This window comes from Felis catus, chromosome B4 (genome assembly GCF_018350175.1).
Source record: "Felis catus isolate Fca126 chromosome B4, F.catus_Fca126_mat1.0, whole genome shotgun sequence".
In the NCBI taxonomy this organism is placed as follows: domain Eukaryota; kingdom Metazoa; phylum Chordata; class Mammalia; order Carnivora; family Felidae; genus Felis; species Felis catus.
The window spans coordinates 58,586,162-58,609,112 of record NC_058374.1 but is presented as its reverse complement, the minus strand read 5'-3'; the positions used below and the strand labels follow the sequence as shown (position 1 = coordinate 58,609,112).

General features: G+C 40.2%; 1 protein-coding gene and 1 long non-coding RNA gene across 4 annotated transcripts in view; one reads left to right on the top strand and one right to left on the bottom strand.

The window, feature by feature from the left end:
• Nucleotides 1-2,636: 2,636 nt before the first annotated feature.
• LOC111561336 lies at nt 2,637-4,517 on the bottom strand. Its single transcript, XR_002743819.2, has 2 exons — nt 4,408-4,517; nt 2,637-2,877 (listed from the first exon to the last, which is right to left on the bottom strand). It is a non-coding gene; the product is annotated as an uncharacterized LOC111561336 (long non-coding RNA).
• Nucleotides 4,518-11,193: 6,676 nt separating this feature from the next.
• Nucleotides 11,194-22,951, top strand: part of KRAS (KRAS proto-oncogene, GTPase) — a 40,370-nt gene continuing 28,612 nt past the window's right edge. For 2 of the 3 annotated variants that reach the window (XM_023256853.2, XM_045061560.1), the window contains exons 1-2: nt 11,212-11,344; nt 15,191-15,312. In XM_023256853.2, the coding sequence (XP_023112621.1) occupies nt 15,202-15,312 (111 nt within the window). In that variant the 5' untranslated portion in view covers nt 11,212-11,344; nt 15,191-15,201. Of the gene's footprint in view, nt 11,345-15,190; nt 15,313-22,951 lie in introns of all 3 variants that reach the window. The other variant, XM_045061559.1, reaches the window with a different exon arrangement.

Here is a 22,951-nt window from a genome sequence, read left to right as displayed (position 1 = left end):
TCTTTTCTATTAACAGAGCTCCTTAGATAATCCTACCATTAACCTTTTTTTTTATGTTTTATTTACTTTTAAGACAGAGAGAAAGAGAGAGAGAGAACATGAGTGGGGGAGAGGCAGAGAGAGAGACACACACACACACAGAATCCGAAGCAGGCTCCAGGTTCCGAGCTGTCAGCACAGAGCTCGACATGGGGCTTGAACTCATGAACTGTGAGATCATGACCTGAGCCGAAGTTGGATGCTCAACCAACTGAGCCACCCAGGTGCCCCTTTTAACTTTTAAAAATACAAGCTGTGTAACATTCTGAAACCAGAAAAAACAACTGAGGGGAGTATCCATTTGTCCTTGTTTGTTGATGTCATAGCTCATCTTAGGATGGTTTTCTAGAAGTACCTATTAATTATATTTTAGTATATTTTCTTGGTTGGCCACATTCTTATCATCTGACACATGTCAAAGTTCATTTTAGGATTTCTGCATTTTTTTTATTCAAAAAATATTTTTTTTGAGGGTCTACTGTGTGTTCTGGTGATGGGAATTCAATAGTGAATAGAAAAGACCCAAATCTTAGCTCACGTATTGCTTAGTTTCTAGTTGGGGGAAGATAGACTGTGAACAAATAAATAAGTAAAACATATTGTGTGACAGATGGTGGTAAGATCTGTGGAGAGGAGCAATGCAGATAAAGGAAAGAGAGAGCTCTGGAGTGAACGTTGCAATTTTAAATAAGGTGGCCAGGGACCTCACTGAGAAAGAGGCATCTCAGCCAAGACCTGAAGGAAAGGAAAGAGTGAATCATATGGTTACCCGAGGAGAGGAGCCGTCCAGGTAGGAGGAACACGAAGTGCAGAAGCCCTGAGGTGAGTGTGTGCTGGTCCGTCTAGGGAACAAGAAAGGAGGCATCAAAAGAGGAGGAGCAGATGTAATTAAGATCCTTAATCACTTGACTTGGATTAAAAGGGAAATTACAAAGAGTGCCTAAAGCTAGGAGTGCCACAAGAAGCAGAAATTGCAGATGTGCTCTAACGTCTTAAAGCAAACTGCCATGTTGTGAAGATGGTCATGGCAGGCTTAGCTGAGGACCTCACTACCACAACCACAACGAGTGAATTCTGCCAACACTCAGTGAGCTTGGAAGAGGACCCCAGCTCCAGATGAGCTCATAGCCCTGGCTGATGTCTTCACTGCAGTGTTGAGACACTGAGAAAAGGACCCAGTTATGCTATACGTAGACTCTTGACTGTGAAAACTGAGATAATCAGTGTTTATTATCTGAAGATGCTCAATGCAGCAATAGAAATCAATATAGCTAGCAGAAAGTATCGAGAACTTTTAAGACAATAGGAATAGCAGATAATAAGGAGCCGCTACCCCTAGGGCTGAGACAGAGCACCCAAAGAAGAGATGCTTTACTTGCCCCTAAACCCCGCACCCTGGGCTGGGATCTAGAAGTTGTGGGATAGGGCAGCTGTGGTTCACTCAAAATCAAAGAAGTTGCTGTGGTACTGCACTGGCAGGATTTGTTGAAAATCTGCCTTGTGGAACTTACTGGAAATCTGCCCTCTAGGATAAGGGTCACCAAACTACAGCCTGCAGCCTGGCCCACCACCTGTTTTTATACAGGCTAAGAGCTAAGAATGGTTTTTGTGTAAATGGTTGAAAAAAGTCAAAAGAACATTTCCTGGTATGTGAAAGTTGCATGAAATAAAAATGTGTCTATAAGTAATGTTTTATTGGAGCACACACACACAAAAGAGGAGGAGGAGGATATACCATTAGGAAATTAGGGGGGCTACTCATAGGTCATTTTGAGGGTTTTGCCTTTGAATGAGATGGGAAGTTATTGGAGGTTTTGAACAAAGAAGCAACAGGGTTTTATTGTGACGGACCTGAACATCAGTGGATAAGTTTGAGGTCACTGAATGATGACTTCTAGGCAGCCAAGGTGATTTATGGAGCTGGGCTAAGATTTAGTCTGAGAAGTTTCATAGTTTTTTGTTTTTGTTTTTGTTTCTTTGTAAAAAAAAGGAAGGAAAGGATGGGGAGAGAGGGAAGGAAGAGGAGAGGATGGAAGAAGGAAGAGAGAGAGAAAAAAATCAAGTATTGTTGAGACATTGGGAATAGAAATTTTCATGGTAACATTATCCATACTCCTGACGAGCTTGACACGTTCAAACAATCTGGAAAATATATACAGATGGTTCCCAATTTACCATGGTTCAACTTACAGTTTTTTCTTTATGATGGTGAGAAAGCCATATGCATTCAGTAGAAACCATACTTTGAGTTTTGAATGTGGATCTTTTTCCGAGTTAGTGATACTCAGTATGACCCTCTCTGCTGGTGCTGGGCAGTGGCAGCCACAGTTCCCAATCAGCCACACAATCACGAGGGTAAACAACCCGTGCACTGACAACCATTCTGTACCTGTACAACTGTTCTGTTGTTCACTTTCTATATACAGTATTCAATAGATTACATGACACATTCAACACTTAATTATAGGATAGGCTTTGTGTTAGATGGTTTTGTCCACGTGTAGGTTAATGGAAGGGTTCTCACATTTAAGGTGAGCAAGGCTACGATGGGATGTTTGGCAGGTTAGGTGTGTTTGATGCATTTTCGACTTACGATATTTTCAATTAAGGATGGGTTTATTAGGATATAAGTCAAGGAAGATTTGTGGTGTGTTTCTAGCCATAATAAATACATGATAGTTCTTTGTTTTTGCTCACAGCTTTTCTTCAAGCCAGGACAAGTCCTGCCACCCTGTCAGTTCAACTGTCTGCAAAACGCACAAAAAATTGTATTTGGAAACATTTCCTTGGCATTCTGGGAAATTCAATTAAGTAATGTCTGTAAAGTACTTCAAGATCCTGAAAGACAAAAAACCGGAAAAAAAAAGAGTTTTCAATTACTGCAAGGAAGTACATTATTTGGGACATCTGTTTCACCTTTATATATTATCGTAGTGATAATTTCTCCCCAATACTATTTCAATAGATAATGTCTAATAGGGACCCAAGAGAGCCTGTTCTGAGAATGTTCTGAGAAGAAAAACAATAATTTTGGAAAAGCTAATTATTGCACTGGTTTTTATTAACTTTGGCCCTGTTTTAACACCAAAAAAAAAAAAAAAAATTAACAAAAAGTTCTTTTGAAGAGCAGTTCTCAAAGTGTGGTCCTGACACCCCTGGAAGTTCCAAAACCTTTTTAGGAGGGCTGCAAGGTCAGACACACTTATATAATAATACCAAGGTCTTATTTTCTTTTTTCACCTTCATTTCTCTTATGAGTGTACAGTGGAATTTTCTAGAGGCTGTTTCATATCTAAACAGATAGAATTCGGGGCGCCTGGGTGGCTCAGTCAGTTAAGCGTCCGACTTCGGCTCAGGTCATGATCTCGCGGTTCCCGGGTTCGAGCCCCGCATTGGGCTCTGTGCTGACAGCTCAGAGCCTGGACCCTGCTTCCAATTCTGTGTCTCCCCCTCTCTCTGCCCCTCCCCTGCTTGTGCTCTCTTTGCCTCTCAAAAAATGAATAAATGTTAAAAAAATTTTTTTTAAATAAATAAACAGAATTCAGGAGCAGATATGAGAATCTAGCTTCTTGTATAAAGCAGACGTTAAAGAGATTTGCAAAGATGTTAAAACAATGCTATTCTTCTCACTACTTTTAAATATGTAGCTATTTTTATAAAAATGTTATTTGTGCAAACATGTAATGAGTTTATTACTGTTACTTGAAATGAGTGAATACGGAACTCCATAATTTTTTTTTTAATTTTTTTTCAACGTTTTTTGTTTATTTTTGGGACAGAGAGAGACAGAGCATGAACGGGGGAAGGGCAGAGAGAGAGGGAGACACAGAATCGGAAACAGGCTCCAGGCTCTGAGCCATCAACCCAGAGCCTGACGTGGGGCTCGAACTCCCAGACCGCGAGATGGTGACCTGGCTGAAGTCGGACGCTTAACCAACTGCGCCACCCAGGCGCCCCCAGAACTCCATAATTTTTAAGTGTGCGAAAGGATCCTGAAATCAAAAAGTCTGAGAACCACTGTTTTGAATGTGAGTTCTAAGACAGCAGAAGTTTTTTGTTTTGTGCATCATGCACCGAGTATCCCAGAGTTCCCGGTATGTAGTAAGTGCTCAACAAATATTCGTTGACTGACTGAAGGAATGAATGAATGGTTACTAACATGTCAGATGAATATGGGCTTTTTAAGGCCCTGAAACAAACAGTAATTTGGGGGTTGTTGAGGATTGAACATGCATTAGGATGGACTTATTTTATGCACCCGTTAGAATTATTTGTGACAAGAATTCTGAATAAAGTGAAGTAATCATTTATATTTCCATCTGCAGCCTCTCCATGCATTTACAGACCCCTGATATAAGAAATAATCACCTTTGCAGTGAAAACCAAGAAACTCTTCTGGGTCTTCAGCATCTGAATGGCTGGTCCTCGTATATTTTGGTACATTCACAAACTCCTGTATCTTAGCTTTCACTGGACGTCTGACAAGGCAAATCATCTTCGTTTGACAAAGAAGAATCTGCCAAAAAGGGGACTTGCTTCTTTCAAGTGAGGACATATGGATACTAAATTAGATGGTCCCAAAGGGTTAATGCTCCTAGACTCTAGAATTAATGTTACAACATACCTAATAACTGTGATTAAAGAGAAAAGACAGAAACTAGGAAATTCAGGCCTGCAATTAATAGGTAGTCCAATGAGCACCTCCTTCGAGAACTAGAGGAAAGCAATTAAAAAACCTAATATGACTTTTAATATTCTTAAAAACAAAACAAGATTAAATAAAGTACTATTGCATTAGGCAGATAGAAACAAAAGCAAGAGACTTAAATTGATTTGCAAAGACCTCACTTAGAGGGGGTTATTAGTTCTATTATTTTCTTTAGGGCAGCTTATCAGCAAATCTTGATTAAGTAACTACTATATGCTAAACTCTCCCTGGCTCATAAAATCTGAGAATTCAGTGGTCCCTGGCTCATAAAATTTATATTTCCGCAGAGGAAGAGACAAGCAAACAAATAAACCACCACGATAATTCCAGATATGATGAGTGCTTAAGTAAAAGAATGAAACAGGCCATTGTGTTAAAGGATGATTCTCTGAAGGGTAGAAGTGAGGGAATAGGGTAGGGAGCGCTGATGTAGACTGGGTGTTGGGGGATCTCTCACTCAAGTGGCGGTATTAAGCGGACACCTGAAAGGCAGGGAGAGGCTTGGTGGCAGGAGCATGCAAGTGTAAAACCCCAAAGAGGTTAGAAGAAAAAGGTGGCTACTGCAGTTGGAACCCAGAAAGGAGACGAGTCCTACATGGTGTCGTTCAGAGGCCCGTAAAAACCCCATCATTAAATAGCTTGAGGAAGTTTGAATTTTATTTTTGAGTGCAATGAAAAGCCTTGGAAGAGCTTGATCTAATCACAAGACTCAATTAGCATTTTGAAAAGAATCAGTGTGGCTGCCTCATGGGAACTGGATTGTAGAGGAGCAAGCATAGAAGCAAGGACACCCGTTGGAGATGACTGTTCCTGTGGGACAGGGACGATGGATGGTGGTTTGGACTGCAGTGGTAGCAGTGAGGAAGAGGGCAGGAGGACAGATACGGGTTGATGTGTTTTTTGTTTGAAATTGTGCATAAAACTCATCTGGCTCATGTGAGGAGTTTAACAAATGGTAGCTGTTACGTCACTGGTCTATTCTTAAGCAAGAAGCTTGCAGAGATTAAGGAATTTGTTCTAACTTACAGGATTAGCAAATTCACCAGTGCACTGTTCCACTGTCACTGGGTACTGTCACACCATTCACAAAACATCTTACCTGAGGTCTTTTTCCTTCCAATCTTTTCTGCATTTAGCTGCCATTCTGATCTTCCTCAGACATTGCTTTCATCATGTTTATTTTGCTGATAAGCATATTATATATATTCATGCAGTAATGGAGTAATTGCATCAAACTAGGCTTGCATGGGTGGGTGGGGTTCACACACCTAAGACGGGGTTTTTGCCTCTGGGATTTTAGAATTTATGTGGGGAGACGTGATTAGCTTATACAAAATAATATATAGAGAGAGATCAAAAAGAGATGGCATAATTAACAGCTTTCTTCTAGATCTGGAAGAGAGAATTTTAGTAATGAGAGAGGCAAAAAGATGCTAGGTAAAAAGAGAAGCAAAAACAACATCCTGGGTTTGTGGCATAGAGGGGATGCGCTTGACAGGAGAGCATCTGCTCTGGGAAGGTGGAAGACAAAGTCACAGGGCAGGATGGTGTCAGTCTGTGCATGTTGTGAGCAAAAGCTGGGCATCAAGGGTTTGGACCTGATTCAGCTACATATAAAGCATTATTGAAGATGTGAAAGCAAGATTTGGTCATAGTGAACGCTTTGCTGGGACTAGTGATCATTTCTCCTTCTAATTTCTAAGGTAATTATCATCATCTTTAGGTACTCATTAGGTACTTAGCATGGAACTCTTTGCACTTTAAAACTATATAATCTGAATGACTGCAGCCTATATGGAGTAGGTACCGAGTAAATGTTTGATGATGATGATGATGATGATGATGAAAGACATGTCCAAGGAAGATTAATTTGGCAACAGCATACGGCCTGAATTGAAAAGAAGAAAGCCAAGAGGAAAATCACAAGGAAGTTGTTCCAGGAAATGTAAGCGTGAAGGAAAGGATGTGGAAGAGACATATATGAGCAAATACTTAGGAAGTATCATTAAAAGGAGCTGAAGCAGTTTGAATGTGGAATGGGTTAAAAATAATGTAAGTTTTTAAATCTAAGTGTTTCAAAGGGCCACAATGCTGCTCAGGTAAGATGGAAAAATTGGGAGAGGGAGTTGATTTGGGGAAATAAGTTGATTTGGGGAAATAGGCATCCAAGATGAGAGGACATTCATTTAGAAATGGCCTAGAATTTGGCTAGATGAGAAGGAAGTGACTATGTAGAAATGGGGCTGAAGTTTTGTTATAATTTTGTTCACTTCAACAAATATAGAAGCCTTACTATGTGCTAAGGGCTATGGGATACAGGGTCAAATGAGGTAGAGACTTTGAGAATTTAACAACCTAATGGGGGGAAACATATGCAAAAAGGGAATATAAAGTCTAATGAAGTAAGTGTCCAGAGGAGATTATACACAGAGAAAGTGAATTAAATAGAACCTATCATTGGTACAAACTTCCCACGAGAGAAAACTGATGGAGAGTCCATGAAAGCACCCATAGGTAGCTCCTTCTGCTTAATTCTTCCTGCTCTATGACCTGCTACTCTGGCCACAGTTGTCTGGACTCAGGATTGGCCCCCAAGTGAAGGCAATCACCTCTAAACCAGGCATAAAGAAGACCAGCCACCAGTTAGGTGGCCCATCAGGAAAACTGTGCCCCATAAAAGGCTTTCTTATTGAATAGTGAATGACAGATACATTTAGATCTTCTCACTTGGGATGTTGTAAATGTAAGTCACAGAGAGTAGTCACTAGAAGCAGAGATAGCAGCTGAAGTTGAGACTGTATATGAGGAAGAAGCAGAGAGATGCTGATTCAGGAGAATGGCAAAATTAACTAGAGTGTGGGCAATAGATGCTTGTTAATGAGAGGATGAGCGAGGCACCAGAGCCTGTTGCTGGATCATAAAAACAGCAGTTAATTTCTGGAATCAACACTAGTTCTGACGGTTGATATGGTTTTCTGAAGTTTCCTTATTTCCTAAATAAACCCTCAGCATTTGTAGGGCTCTGACTCTGAACATGTCCTGGTACTTTATGTTTCACACAAGAGCCCAGCTAGCACAAAGGAATTCCTGTTGTTTTGGCTTTGATTATATCTACAGAAGAAGGATCTTGTGAAGGATAGGCCAGAATGATCTTCATAAAGCAAGATAAAAGGATGTGCACAAGGGTCTGCATGTATGTGGCTGCTTTCCCAGAAGAGTGCAACAGTGGAGGGTAAAAACCTCAGTTACCTCTTAGAGCAAGCCCGGAATCCCCAAGTTTATACTTTCTGCAATTTCTTCTCTCTTTTCCTGTCATGATCACCGTGTAGGTTTGTGTGCTTGTCTTGGGGGAGAGCAAAGAAAAGGAAAGGAAAAGGAGAGCCATGGAGACTATTCAATGCAGCCACCAAGCTTTGGAAGAAAACCCCTGAAGACAGTACAAAGTGCGGCCACCACAAGCAATGTGAGTGTCTAGATCAGGGTTTTTCAGTGTACACACTGCTAACCACCAGTTTAGGATCATCTGATTTATTAAAAATGAAGATTTCTAGATTACCTTGGACCAACCGAATGGAATCTCTGGGCGAGGGAACTTGCAGTTTTGTTAAGTATGCAAGGTGCTTTGTGAAGCATCTCCCTTTGAGACCCACTGCCACTGGCCCCAGGTCAAGGAAAGAAAGAAAATATTGGGGAGTGGGTGCTGGCTTCTGAGAAAGCACCCATGACTGAAGGGTGGAAAAGCATGGCATAACACGCGCATACATTGCTGTAGGAGTGAAAAGGAAGGGGAGGGAGGGTGTGTGAGGTACAACTAGAGTATAGGGTGCACAGAACAGGGATCAGGATGCAGGTTTGCTCTGGGAATCATGAGCCTCGATGATAACTGAGACCATGGGGATGGATTAGGTTTCTGCTAATGCCAGAATTTTTGCAATCAGCATAAAAAATGGTATAGAAAGTCACCCCCCTCCCTTTTATTATAGTGCTTTTAAGATTTATAGAGTACCAACTACAGTGAGAACATTGCATTAGCAGCTGTCAAAGAAAACAAGAGCTTATCATGCACTTGAAGTTGAACCAAAACAAAATCTGTAATTTATATCTAAGAGTGACTACAAAGCAACATACAATAAGTGCAAATTCATTCATTTAACAAAAACTCATCGTGTCTGTTACGTGCAGGCTCCACAAAGGTGTGGTTTATCAGAAGGTGACCTGGCGAGCTTAAAGGCAGATTTTGAAAGAAAGTGAAAACAGATTACAGAGAGTTTAAGGCACTCTAAATAAGGATTTAGAGTCACAGAGTTCAGAAGGAGGGGACGTAACTTCATTCATCCAACATTCCATAAATATTTATTGAGTGCCTACTGTGTTGTAGACACTGGAAATATAGCAGTAAGTAAAACAGACGAAAAAAAATCCCTGCCCTCCTGGAGCTTAATATTCTGGTAGGAGAAAGACAAGAAAACACAGTAAATAAGTTATATAGTATATCAGGAAATGGTAAGTGCTTTGGAAAAAATAAAGCAGGAAGAAGGACAGAATTTGGGGGTGAGGAGGGCGAGGTGCAATATCAAAGATGATCTTTTGGGAAGAATTTATTGGAAGAAGACATTTGGACAAAGAGTTTTAAGTGTCAGAGGGAGATTGTGGATATATATTGGATACGTGCTCTGGTAGAGGAAGCAAGTGCAAATTCCCCAAGAGAGAAGCCCGCCTGGCATTTTCAAGGAACAGCCGGGAACCAGTGTGTGTGTGTGTGTGTGTGTGTGTGTGTGTGTGTGTGTGTAAGTGAGGAAAGGACTGGTAGGATAGAGTGCAGAGAGATAAGGGGTGAGGGGTGTCATATAATCTAAGGCCATGTAGCACTTGGAGATTTTTGCTTTTCCCTTAGGTGGGATGAGAGCCCCCAGAGCTGGGAGCAGAGGAGTGACTGCGACCTGACATGAAGAGTACTTCATTTCAGCTGTGTGAACTTGGACCCAAGTTTTAATCTCTGTAAATCTGTTTCCTCATCTATAAAATAGTGAAAAGTATTTGACCTCATGAAGCTGTTGTGATGATTAAAGCAGATATATGTGCAAAACATTTACCAACGACTTGACATAGAGTAGGTGTATTCTTTTCCCGTTCGTGTCTTCCACTTCCTCTCTTCTCTCTCTTCTACCTGGTACCAGGTGCTAGGAGAGAAAGACCCGGATAAGCCTTTCAGGTGACAGCCCACATGACCGGTACAAGAAAAGGGTGACAGTTGGTGAAAGGCTTACCTTAACAGACATAATAATTGGTATTTAAAATAATCGTTTTATTCGTGTTTTATGATGTGGGCTAGAAAGACAGAACTAGAAATAAGAGGCTCAGATGGGTGGTCCTATTAGGTATAGACGCCGGTCCTCAATCTTCAAAACTCTCCCAATTTACCTTTCTAGGTACTTTATCAGACTCTGGGTTATGCTAACAGTTTTAATTGTTCCATTGTTAAACATGTTAACTCCCTGAACTGTTAACTGACTAATCTCAATCTTCTAATTAATGTTTGAGTGATTCTCCTCAGGTTAAACTATCAAGGGCACTTATACTTAAAGACTGTTTGTCTTCTGTTTGTGCCCTCCCGGGCAGTAGGTACATCTGAGGTCGCTGTTTAGAATGACCTGTGATGACTTCAAAACATCCATAAAAACAGTAACATAAAACAACAGACCTCCTCCCTCTTGGGATTAATGACGAAAGCGTATGTCACGAATGTTTGGGCTTGGGGCTAGGTTCCCAGCCCCCAGAGTGTTGAGGCTGGTAATCACCAAGCCGTGGTTAGAAAGCCCCTGGGTGGGGAACTGTCTGCCTGATGTCTCCCTAAGTCACCGAAGTCGCCTCCCACATTTGGTGACTGCATGTTTATTTACTTGCAGTAAATGACAGTAAATGAACGTGCACGAGTGCAGCCGACCCCGAGGGGCGCTGGATTTTCCGAAGCTTGTCCGAGTAGACCCGAAGAGGGTGCGGCAGGGTAGCCCACTGCGCGCGGGCCCGGGTCCGAGTCTGCGGTTGCGGGCTGGACTCTGCGGCGAGAGCCCGGAGGCCGGCCGCCGCGTGGGTCCGGCGGTGCCTCCTCCCCGCCCCGCCGAGGCGCCGCCCAGACCCCCCTGCTCGGCCGGCCCGGCTCCCCCACCCACCGCCGCCCGCCACCCGCTTCCCCCACCGGCCCGGCCCCCGCTGCTCCGCCGCCGGCCCGGCCCCCTCCTTCTCCCCGGCGGCGCTCGCAGGCTCCCTCGCTTCCCTCTTCCCACACCGCCCTCAGCGGCTCCCTCCCCGCACGCCGGTCTGAAGAGGAATCGAGCGCCGCGCGCATCGATAGCTCTGCGCTCTGCCCTCTGCGGCCGCCCGGCCCCGAACTCATCGGTGAGCTCGGAGCTCGATTTCCCTAGGCGGCGGCCGCGGCGGCGGAGGCACAGCGGCGGCGGCGGTGGCGGCGGCGGCGGTGGCGGCTGCCCGGCCAGTACTCCCGGCCCCCGCCATTTCGGACTGGGAGCGAGCGCAGCGCAGGCACTGAAGGCGGCGGCGGGGGCCAGAGGCTCGGCGGCTCCCAGGTGCGGGAGAGAGGTATGGAGCGGACCACCCCTCCTGGGCCCCTGCCCCGGTCCCGACCCTCCTCGCCGGCGCCGGGCGGGGCCGGCGGCGAGTGAATGAATTAGGGGTCCCCGGAGGGGCGGGGAGGGGGCGCGGGCGCTGAGCCCCAGCGGGCGGGCGGACGGGGTGGGGGTGGCTGCAGGGGGAGGCACGGGGACGCGGCGACGCGGGGAATGAGGAATGGGCGGTGCGGGGCTGAGGAGGGTGAGGCTAGAGGCGGCCGCCGCTTGTGCTGCTTCCTGGACGGGGAACCCCTTCCTTCCTCCTCCCCGAGAGCCTCGGCTGGAGGCGGCCGGGGAGAAACTCGCGGGCTGGGCGGGCTGCCCCTCGGGGCGGTCGGGTGCGGTGGAGGTTACTCCCGATGCGCTCCAATCTCCCCTCCCCCTCGTCGTCCTTCCCTCTCTCTGTCTGTCTCTTCTCTCCCTTCGCTCCCGCACCTCTTCCTCCCTTCCCAGCACTAGGCTGCCTCGTTACTGCCTTCTCTGCTGCATCTAGCATCTCTAGGACGAAGGTATAAACTTCTCCCTCGAGCGCAGACTGGACGGATAGTGGTCCTTAACAGTGTGTAGGGGGGTATATGAGTACTAGGGGAGGTCACGTTTTGGAAGAGCCTAGGAGAGTGCTTAGAGACCACTGTTTGTGGTTATTGTGTTTGGAAAAAATGCATCTGCAGCCGAGTTCCTGACTGCTCCCCTCCCCCATGTATGGGCTGTGACATTACTGTGGCCACAAAGGAGGAGGTGGAGGTAGAGATGGTGGTGGAAGAACAGGTGGCCAACACCCTACAACGTAAAGCCTGTGACTTAAGTGAAAAGGAAAAGTTAATCCCAGAAGGTCTGTTTTGCTTTGTCAAGTTAAAACACACTCAGAAAACCCGCAGAGCTGAAGCAGGGCTTTTTCCTTGCTAGTTGAGTGTAGACAGCAATAGCTACAATCACACTTAAAGTTTAATTTGCCTGTTCTTGTCCTTTCTCCTATTCTTGTAGATTACCCTCATCCTTACAAATTTGACCCCCATCCCAAGAGTTATTACAGTACTCCTAAATAGCACTCACACATTTTTTTTTTTTTTTTGGACTGACTTGCCAGAGGAGTTAATTGTAGCAATCTTCCAGCCAACTGCCCGAAATACTCTTAGGCATGTGCATGCTGTAGCTGAAGTCCTAAACTGGCTCTCTTAAATCTTGACGTTTATCAAAACAAGGGTTAAGAACAGGAAGGCATTTTATAATTTTTACACAATATACATATTTTATTGGTAATGGGAAAAAGTCATTTAAAAAGAAATTGCAAAGGGAAAAATTCTATTCCTAATCATCATCTTAGAATCAACCATATGAGTGATGTCACTCTTAGGTGACTAAGGTCCAAAACGCTGACTCGGCCAGTCTGCAGTGGTAGACTATAGACATCAAATATGGTTGGTATCAGTACTGTTTACTTTGTTACTTTTTAGCCATCCACAGGCATACTTGATTTTAAGAGACCATAGATGAGAGGATAATTCAGGTTTCTGACAAAATTGAATTTTTTTCCCCCTTAACAAAATGTTGGGTTCTGGTCCCACTTCCACCCCTTCATAGCTATTTTAGCTTTGGGTGAAGGGGCTCTGTTTTGCTTATGATCTTCAGTAAGACTCCTTGGGAACACAGTTCTCTCTAGTGGATTTAAATATTATTTGGTTTCTAAAATCAATTCAGGGATTTTTTTTTTTTTCCAGAAACAACAGCTACACAAACATGTATACCAGAAGGTGTGTGTGTGTCTCAGAATTCACACAGCTAAGCTCTAATCCGGTGTCTGCCCACAGTATCTCCTAGACTAGCAAACTTTTTAGTTGCAAGGACACCTTATACTCTCGAAAATGATTGAAGGTCCCAATATAGGAATTGTCTATGTGTACCATAGTACAAATGAGAATTTAAAAAATTGATTAATGCATTATAAATAGAAATAATAAGCCTATTACTTGGTAACATAATAGCATTTTCATGAAAACTATTTTTCAAAACAAACAGGAACATTAGAATAGTGGCATTGTTTCACGTTTTTGCTAATCTCTTTAACTATATTGCTTAATAGAAGACATCTGCATATCTGCTTATGCGCTCACTCTATTGTGATCCTATTTGGAAAACTACCTTTGTTAAAGAATAAGAGTGGAAAGGGTAAATAACGTTGTAGTAGTAGTAATATTATTAGTATTATTAGTTTTGATCTCTTGGACCCCCAGAAAGTTTGAGGAATGCTGCTGGATTCCTGGACCGCAGTTTGAGAACTACTGTTCCAGCCTATCCAAATTGTTTTAGGGGGTAGGGTAGGCAGGGAGCTAGAGTATACATTTTGGTGTGATTCTCCTCATTGTTCCCCATTCCTTATGGCCTATATTTGGAATAAAAAGTGGGAGCAAACAGGATAAGATGCATGCTTGTAGAGGTTCCCAAGGTGGCCCTAGACAAGAACAAGGCTAGGCGGCACAGAGTAGGCCAGGGGCTGTACTATAACATTCTGTACTATAACAGTTGTCTAGGCTAACCGTTCTTTGCGAGAGGGCTCAGGAATAGCTAAGGAGGCGGTTAGTATGTTACCATTTGGAAACCATATTATCTTTTTTGGGGGGTGGGGGAGTGCCTATTTGGATAGTTCTTGGTCTTCAGTTAATAGGATTCTGCATGTACGTATAGTGTTTATATTTGCACATTCATTAGTTTAGAACTACCTATCCTATCATTACTGCTTATTTGCTGCCATTCTTTCTGCAGTTCATTCCTTATTTTTAATAACATGTAGTTATTGGGGGAAAGGAGGTAAAATTAAATAATTTTATTTCAAGAAGTTTGAAACAGCTGATTAAAAAATATTTTTGGTCTTGTGCTCTCAGCCTTCCAAGTTGCCAATATTTATTTCAACTGTTGGAGGACTATGTACAGTAGCAGGGAGTAAAAGTCACCGAGAAGTATTCACTTACAGCTTTTAAAATACCTCTCGTTAAAAGCAGTGCTTACCTTTAAATTTTGTATGATTATATTTTTCTGGTGTGGAGTGCTATTTTTCAGCACTAATGTATGATTATATATATGTGACAGATGATGAAATCATCCATACTGAATTGTTCAAAGTTATTGAAGTTCTTTTAGTTTTTACATCATTATTTTCCCCAGCGGATATCTTGCAGATTGAAATGTTGCCAAATCTGCTTCAGTGTCTTGGTTTTTATTTCTCCACTGCACAGTCCAGTTTTATTTGACAGTCTTCCCTTCATCCCACATCTGACTCTTGCTCACTCTCCAGGAGAGCTGCTGTGATGATGCTTTGGAAGGTTTTCCATAGCTGTGGGCTCCAACTAAGGCCCTCAGCATATCCACTTGTAACTCTTAGGGGCCAGAGCCAACTAGGAACAGCGTAGAGGTAGCTGTCAAGGAGCTTTGTGTGGGTGTGTCCACGGGTATAGACATTTGTACTGAGTAAAGTCATGGCATGTTCCTTTGAGAGCCATTAACTGCTACAGAACAGCAGACTGGCTGTTTAGATAGAGCAACCTGAGTATAAGATAAAAGAACTTTGTACTCTGAATGCATTTTTCTCAGATGTTGATGGGGGAGTTTGTAAGCAAAGTGCAATTCATTACAGCACTCACTTATCTGTAGTCAACTGAAGTTTTCAGCATTGAATTTTGTGAGGCATTTTGAAGTAATTTTGTATACAAAGGTGAATTTGCGTTAAAAGGTATTGATAGAGTGGGTTATATTAACCTCATGTTCTAATTTATATTAGCCACATGTTCTAATTTAGTCACATTTTCATTATTTTTATTATAAGGCCTGCTGAAAATGACTGAATATAAACTTGTGGTAGTTGGAGCTGGTGGCGTAGGCAAGAGTGCCTTGACGATACAGCTAATTCAGAATCACTTTGTGGATGAATATGATCCTACAATAGAGGTAAATTTTGTTTTAACATTATGCATATTGATTTGTGCAGGCCCATTCTTTGGGTACAAAGAAAGGGTTTCTCTGATCATTTTTTGTGACTACTCATTATGGGGCAATTATACTGAAAATGATTTTACGAAGTTTTCTAAAATGTACTTGGGTTCCATGGCTTTATTGTGAAGTTATATATGTAACCAGAGATATGGAGGGCTTTTCTTCTCTCTAGAGAATATTAAGATACATAACGTACACTCTATGTTAGTATATGTGCTTTTTGATTATAAGTGTATTTCAGAGTTTTATGAGAGGGTAAAAATGTGAATTTACGTCTTACCTTATAGTCATTAAAAAAAATGTGGCTGTTTTATGTTTTGTTTGTTTTGCTATTTTTATGTCATGTGTAGAAGTTACAGTTGAATTGTACTGGGAAAATGTAATCATTTGATGGTTGGCTTTTAACAAACACTTAATTAGTGGTTTTCTTTTCACATTGAAGTAGTGGAGAACCTACAGCTACATGATAAATTTTAAAATGCTCATTTTTTGTGTATTTATATCTGTATCTGTATCAGGTCTTATAGAAGGGTACCACATCCAATCCTTACCTTTTTTTTTTTTTTAATTTTTTAATGTTTATTCTTGAGAGAGAGAGAGAGCATGAGTGGGGAAGGGGCAGAGAGAGAGGGAGACACAAAATCCAAAGCAGGCTCCAGGCTCTGAGCTGTTGGCGCAGAGCCTGATGCAGGGCTTGAACCCACAAACTGCGAGATCATAACCTGAGCTGAAGCCAGATGCTCAATCGACTGAGCCACCCAGCGCCCCATCCAATCCTTACCTTCTTTCACAGCTCTCTTTTAATTTACTCAAGGAAATTTTAGAATTGCTTTTATTACAAATTGATTAATGAATATTTTTAAAATTAATTTCATGAAAAATTGCCAAAATATAGGCCAAGAGCAAAATAATAGAATAAAGGCCTGCAAGAGACCTTGAGAGAGGTCATGGAGTATTCCTACTGCCTTCTGGCAGCACTATACTCAAATTATCTCAAGCAGATAAGGATTTATTTAATCCTAAAGACCTACAGGAGGGGATGGCACATAACTGTCCTTGTTCACTCACTTCCAGAATGTAATTATGAGCATATTTTATACATAATCTGAATATTCATGTTAACTGTAACATCAGTGGAGATGGAAATAAATGTATCACCTCGTCTTTGAAATAGACTTACGCTGTTAGATTATTTCTTAGACTTCTTTACCCCATGTTAGGCAGTCCTAATCCCTTAGCTTTCTATTCTGGATCTGCAGATCATACCAATTTTTTAATCAGCTCTGAAAAATTTCCCAGTACTTTCTCTGAGTCCTTGGCTGTGGAATCTAGAATAGGTTAAGATGTCCTGTTAAGGGACTGTGCTGTGTGATGTGTTCAAGAAACACTTTGACTGCATTGAGGTAGATTCTGAGGGCATTGGTGGCCTTGGCAAGATGTTTATGCACTTAGAACTTTGAGGATTGATTAGATAACTTCATGAGGAAAATGTCAAATATTTTTGGTACCGCAGAAGAGAAAAGGAGAAATAATGCTTATTTGCAAAGATTTGATTTAAACTGAGCCAGCTTTTATTTGGCACAAGTAAAGGGAAAGAGTCTAACTGAAGTGGACCACCTGTATAATAGTCTTCTATATTTTCTCTTGACAAGTTAGTTCAGTGCTGTATGATGGTTTGATTGTGTTTTCTCTTTTTCTTCGAGGAGATTAATAAATAGTTCACTCAATTCTAAAACCAAGTTTACTTGGCATACTCCATTTAAATCAGAGGTAAAAGGAAGTTTTAATAGAATTCAGGTTAAACACGGAAGTTTTCCTGGGATTTTGGAAGATGATTTTAGCAGAAGTGCCCTCCATCTTCTCTGAAAATCTGAGGAATTCCATTACACTCTGTTTCCTGTCAGAGGTCATGAATGCTGTACGAGATAATGTGGTAAAACATGTTAGGAAGCCTTTCTGTCAAAATTGTTAAAGTATGATATAAATCTAAAATAAATAAAACCAAAAATTAATTCTTTATTTTGGATGAAAGTAGAAAAAGTTTATAAATTCAAACCCATAATTCTGATTATGATTTCTGCCAAACCAGAAGACTTAACTCTGGGAAGCATTGATTACCTGTGAACTTTGAAACTTTGACATTCCCTCCTGAGGTTAGCCATCTGGGGAAAGCTATCTGAGATTGTCTCTTGTCTCCCAAATTACAAATTAAATTCTTGGAGTAGTTCATATACAAGAAAGACAAGATAATTTAGTAGCTTATTTTAATAAATAGTAGTTAAGCAAAAATGCTGACTTGATATTTTTGTAAAAAGTTAAAAAGGAGATGTGGGGATATCACTACTGCAGTTAGGATTTGATTGGTGAATAATGTGGGTCAGAGAGAAAATGAGACAGGACATGGACTGCACATTTGGAATTCTCATTTGTTTTCCTGCACTAAAACAAATGGAAATAAATTTAAAAAAAAATTAAAGAATACCATATTCTGGTGGTTTAGAATTTACAAAGATTTATACTAGAAGAAGAAGAAGAAGGTGGTCATTGATTCATTTTATAGATAAAAATGGTCTCTGAGAGGTGGTAATTTGCCTGAGGATACTTAGCTAGTAAGTAATGGAATTTTAAGTTTTCTGAGACCAAGTTAAGTGAGATTTCCACTGTACCCTTGTATATAACTTTCAAAATGAAAAATTAGTCTTTAAGCTAGGAAGATATTTAATATTGGAGGCTGATTCAGATTTATCAATATACCAAAATTTGAACTTAGCACACTATCCAATGGCATCTTAATGGCAGTGATATGACATAGAATTAGACAGTTGTGATGCAGAGAGTACATTTGTATTTGAGGCTATGCATATGATAATTAACTTTACTGTTCTGAAACATTTTACCTTTATCTTGTGTGAAGTTCACCAAAGAGTTCCAGAGATAATGAAGTCATTGTTAGTGATACAGGAATATTAAAAAGTCAAAGCAATTTCCAAGCACAATACCAGGCTAGAAATAACATAAGCTTTTATAGTTTAGAGATCACTTTTATCAAAACACATTCTCTAAAATGTGTTTTCCAAGGTAAAATTTGGTAGAAGGAGAAAAATCTTGTTTTAAAAAAAATGAGTAGTTATAGACATTGAGATCAGAATGATCATTTGATCGATTAGCAAATATATATTATGTGTCTACTGGATATAACATGCTAGTAAAAATAGATGTAGAGAGAAGTATTTTTTCCAGGCTGTAATTCATTGACATTTCCATTCTTCTGTTAATGTGACACTTGGAATTCAGTCTAAGTATTATGCCCTGCTTTGGATGAAGGTTTCCTACTCAGGAAGATGGATTCATGATTGGATTGATTTGTTCTATCTTTAGAGCTCTGAGCTGTGGAGTATTTATTCACCAAGAGTTATCAGTTTTTCTATTTTTCTATTTTTAAATATTTTTTCTATTTTTTATATTAATTACAGAATTTATTTTACTTGCTGAATAAGGCATTATAGAGAGAACATTTATAACATTAAACCAATATTGAAGAGTGGTGTGGGAAAAGCGTTGGATAATGTCGACTGTTATTTTTCTGGTTTTATACATATGTATCAGGAGTTATCAATGAGGGGTGGGTGACTTGCTTCCCAGGGGACATTTGGCAATACCTAGAGATATTTTTGGTTGTCACAACTTGAGAAGGGGGACTGCTCCTGGCATCTGTGATCTAGAGGTGGAGGCAGGGATGCTGTTAAACTTCCTACAGTGCAGAGACAGCTCCCACAGCAAATTATCTGGCTCCAAGTGACAGAAGTGCTGAGGTTGAGACACTCCCATGTGTTAAAGATCTCTTTGTCAAATTCAAGTCTCTGATTAAGATTTACGTTAGATATACTAACATAACACAGATTTAAACTTTACCTTTTCTAAACTAATAGTGTATTAGCTTATTCTAGTGTTCTGTTAAAACGTTTTTAAAATAAGGTAGACAGCAATTTTGTACATGCATTTTTCTTCAGAGTTTTGGCCAGCTTTCCCCTTTTCAAGTGAGTGCCCTCTACTGGTCAATTTATTCACTTTCATTATAAATAACAATGAAATACCAACTTTATTTTTTATTTTTCCTGTTTAAACTGTGGGCAAAATCAATTTATAACCATGTAACTTTTATTTATTATTTTTTAAATAAATAAAATTTAATTTTTTAAAAGGTCACTTTTTCTTTTTTGGGGGGAGAGAGAGTGAGAGAATGAGCATGAGTGGGAGAGAGGGTCAGAGAGAGAGAATCTTAAGCAGGCTCCCCATGGGGCTTGATCCCATGACCCTGGGATCATGATCTGAGCTGAAATCAAGAGCTCAGCCCACCGAGCCACCCAGGTGCCCTGTAATTTTTTTTTTAAGTCTTATTTTATATGATTAATTTTTTAAAGTTTAAAATATCACCTTTATTCTCTGCTAATATTAAGACTACTATGTGGATGAGTTAGGTTTCACTAATGAAATATGTAGGTGAATTATTTTTAACTAAGAAAGGAAATGTGGCAGTGAAGGAGAAAATAGGGTGGTCGGTTGTTAACACTGACCTTACTTTGAGGGAGTAAAAAGTGGCACTTTAACTCTGAATTTCTTCACGCACACAGGAGCTACACTACAGTTCAAAGCCTAGTGATGTGCTACATGGGTGTTAAGGGCATTTGTAAAGTGGCGAATCGTGAAAGTTCACATTTTGTAGATTTTTATAGTACTGTGGAATAGTTGTGAGCACCTGATTTTTAAAATAAAGTAACATAAAATTCAGGCTCTGTTTAGGTCAATTTAAGAATAAATATTTACTTAATAATAATAACTGCTTATTTAGATGTTAATGTTAAAAATTATCAGATATGTTTTATTCCAACTTTTTTTGGTCCAACAACTGGATTTTTATAAATACAAAGCTTTACAGATATACAGTGAAAGTTGGTAATGGAAGTAAGTGAAAGGAAAAAAATGTTTTTATGATTTGGCATCTCTTAAGCTTCTGTTCTTAACAATGCACCTAATTCCTTAATTCCATGATTATTATTCAGTGCCCACTCTGTACCATGCAGGCTTCCTTGGGGCTGGAGATACATTGAGCAAAAGGGACCAGATCTCGCTGCCTTCATGAAGCTTATTGGTCTTAGATCTATTTTGAAGAGCAGTGCTTCTAGATAATGATCCTCATTCTGTTTAATTTGGAGCTTTAATTTAAGCTTTGTGCTTTAGGAGGGCATTAGATTTCTTGCATCTCTTTTAACTATATTGTCAAAGAGTGCATAGGTTTATGGAATAGTTGTATTGTAATCTTAATAGAATTAGTATAAATGGGTAGTAAAAATAAAATATTTGAGAGGATTAGGTAGGGACACAGTGCTTATGTTAGGTAATTTTTCAACTTCTTATTTTGAAATTTTTCAGACTGTGGGAAAGTAGTACAATGAATACCTGTTACCCTTAAACAGGCTACATTGATTTGGTTAAGGTGATGTCTATCAGTTTTCTCTCTGTAAAGGTATCTTCTTTTTCTTTAATATGTACCCTGTGGGGAGATGCTTTGAGACTATAAGTATCCTATTCTCCCAACATACTTGCACTCAGTGGGATATAGCATCCACTGATAATTCTTGCCAGAATAAATTACTACCATAGTGGTTGCAAAATAGTAGATCATCTTATAACCCTGTTATTACTTCTACATTTATTAGTTGACAATCTACCATAAATAAGGGCTCTCTCTTTTCTCTCTCCTTATTTGTTTTTTTCTTATTTGTATTAGTGTGGATGCCTGGATTCTTTTTTTATTCAATGTGTTAAAGTCTACTACTGTAGTTATTGGTTTTGATCTCAAATTTGTTTTTGATATGGCCAGTGGAATCCCTTTCAAGTTGGCCTCTGTATCCATTGACATGTCTCTTATAAGATTCTGAGCTCTTCATTTTCTGGCACAGTGTGCTAGGTTCACCTTGTACTTTCCTGTCTTCAGTTTGGATTCAGCCATTTGTCCAAAGCGTCCTAATTCCTTTTAGTGGGGAGTGGTACTTAGAAATTAAGACCTAGATGTTGGAGTGGCATCTGGCTGACTCAGTTGATAGAGCATGCAACTCTTGATCTTGGGGTCAGAGTTTGAGCCCCACGTTGAGAATAGAGATTACTTAAAAAAAAAAAAAAAAAGACCTAGATGTTAGGTATTATTTATTGCTGCTGGGGTGTCACTGCTTCTAGACCCTTCTGAGGAATATATTTATTTAAAAATCATGAGTTCATTCTTCCTCACCTTCCTCCGTTAATTTTATTTCTCCCATGGTGAGAGGTTCTGGTTCTACCTTGTATAAATTTTACTGTTTTCTATATCCGGCAGCTGTTGAAATAAAATAATACCAATCTTAAATCCTGGTTCTTGCAGTATTATTATTTTGGGGGCGGGGGTAGAGAGAGGGGGCAGAGGCTCTGAAGCAAGCTCTGCGCTGACAGGCTGACAGCAGTGAGACTGATGTGGGACTCAAACTCAATGAACCGTGAGATCATGACCTGAGCCAAAGTCGGGCGCTCAACCAACTGAGCCACCCAGGTGCCCCTCTTGCAGTATTATTTGAAGTAAAACAGGTTGAGTGAATTAACATTAGGTTAGCTTTTATATTTGTGGTATTGGGATTAAATATTTTTCTCCATTGAGAAAAGTAGGATCCTTTTTGTTTTCAAACTATCTTAAACCATTTAGGAAAACATTTAGGAAAAGATGGAGCAGTTTGGGTACATGAAAATTAAGACATCATTAACAAAAATACATGGAAACCTGAGAAAAGTATTTGCATCATATATCAATCAGGAAGCTCTCATATATAAATTAGAAAAAAGCAAACACCCAATCGGAATAAAAAGAGGCTAAGGATATAAATAGCCAACCTATCCATCAAAAATAAATAAAGTAAAATGAATGACATAGATACCTCATTAATATAGAAATACAAGTTCAAACAATAAATAACATTTTTTACTTTGATATTGGCTAAGTGTATGTACTCCTTATGAGGTAGTGGAGTGTACCTTGTTATAAACTTCCTGGAGGTCAGTTTGGCAGTATGTATCAAAATGTAAACTGCATGTTCTTTGACTAAGTAGTTTCTCCTCTAGGAATTTATCCCAAGGATTCGATTGCATAAATGTTTAAGATGTATAATACATGGTAATGTTTATTGCAGTGTTGTTTATGATTTTTAAAAGTGGAAATAATCTACATGGTTACCAGTAGGGAATGGGTAAAATAAATTATGGTATATCTATACAAATTGTATTATACAGTTGTCAAAAAGATTAGGTAGATCTGTATGTACTGTCATTGAAAATTACCCATTGTGTAAATGAAAGCTGCATCATAGTATATTGTATAGAGTGTGATTCCATATAGTATGTAAAAGCAATGTGGATATGTATAGAAAATGTGGTAGGAGTTAAGCCAGACTCATTCTCTGTAATATTTGGTTTTTTAAAATGAGCATATACTAGAGAGGGGAAAATAAATATTCATTTTTGAGGGAGAAAAGTCACTAACATGGTGGATACCTTTAAATTACTTCATAATTTA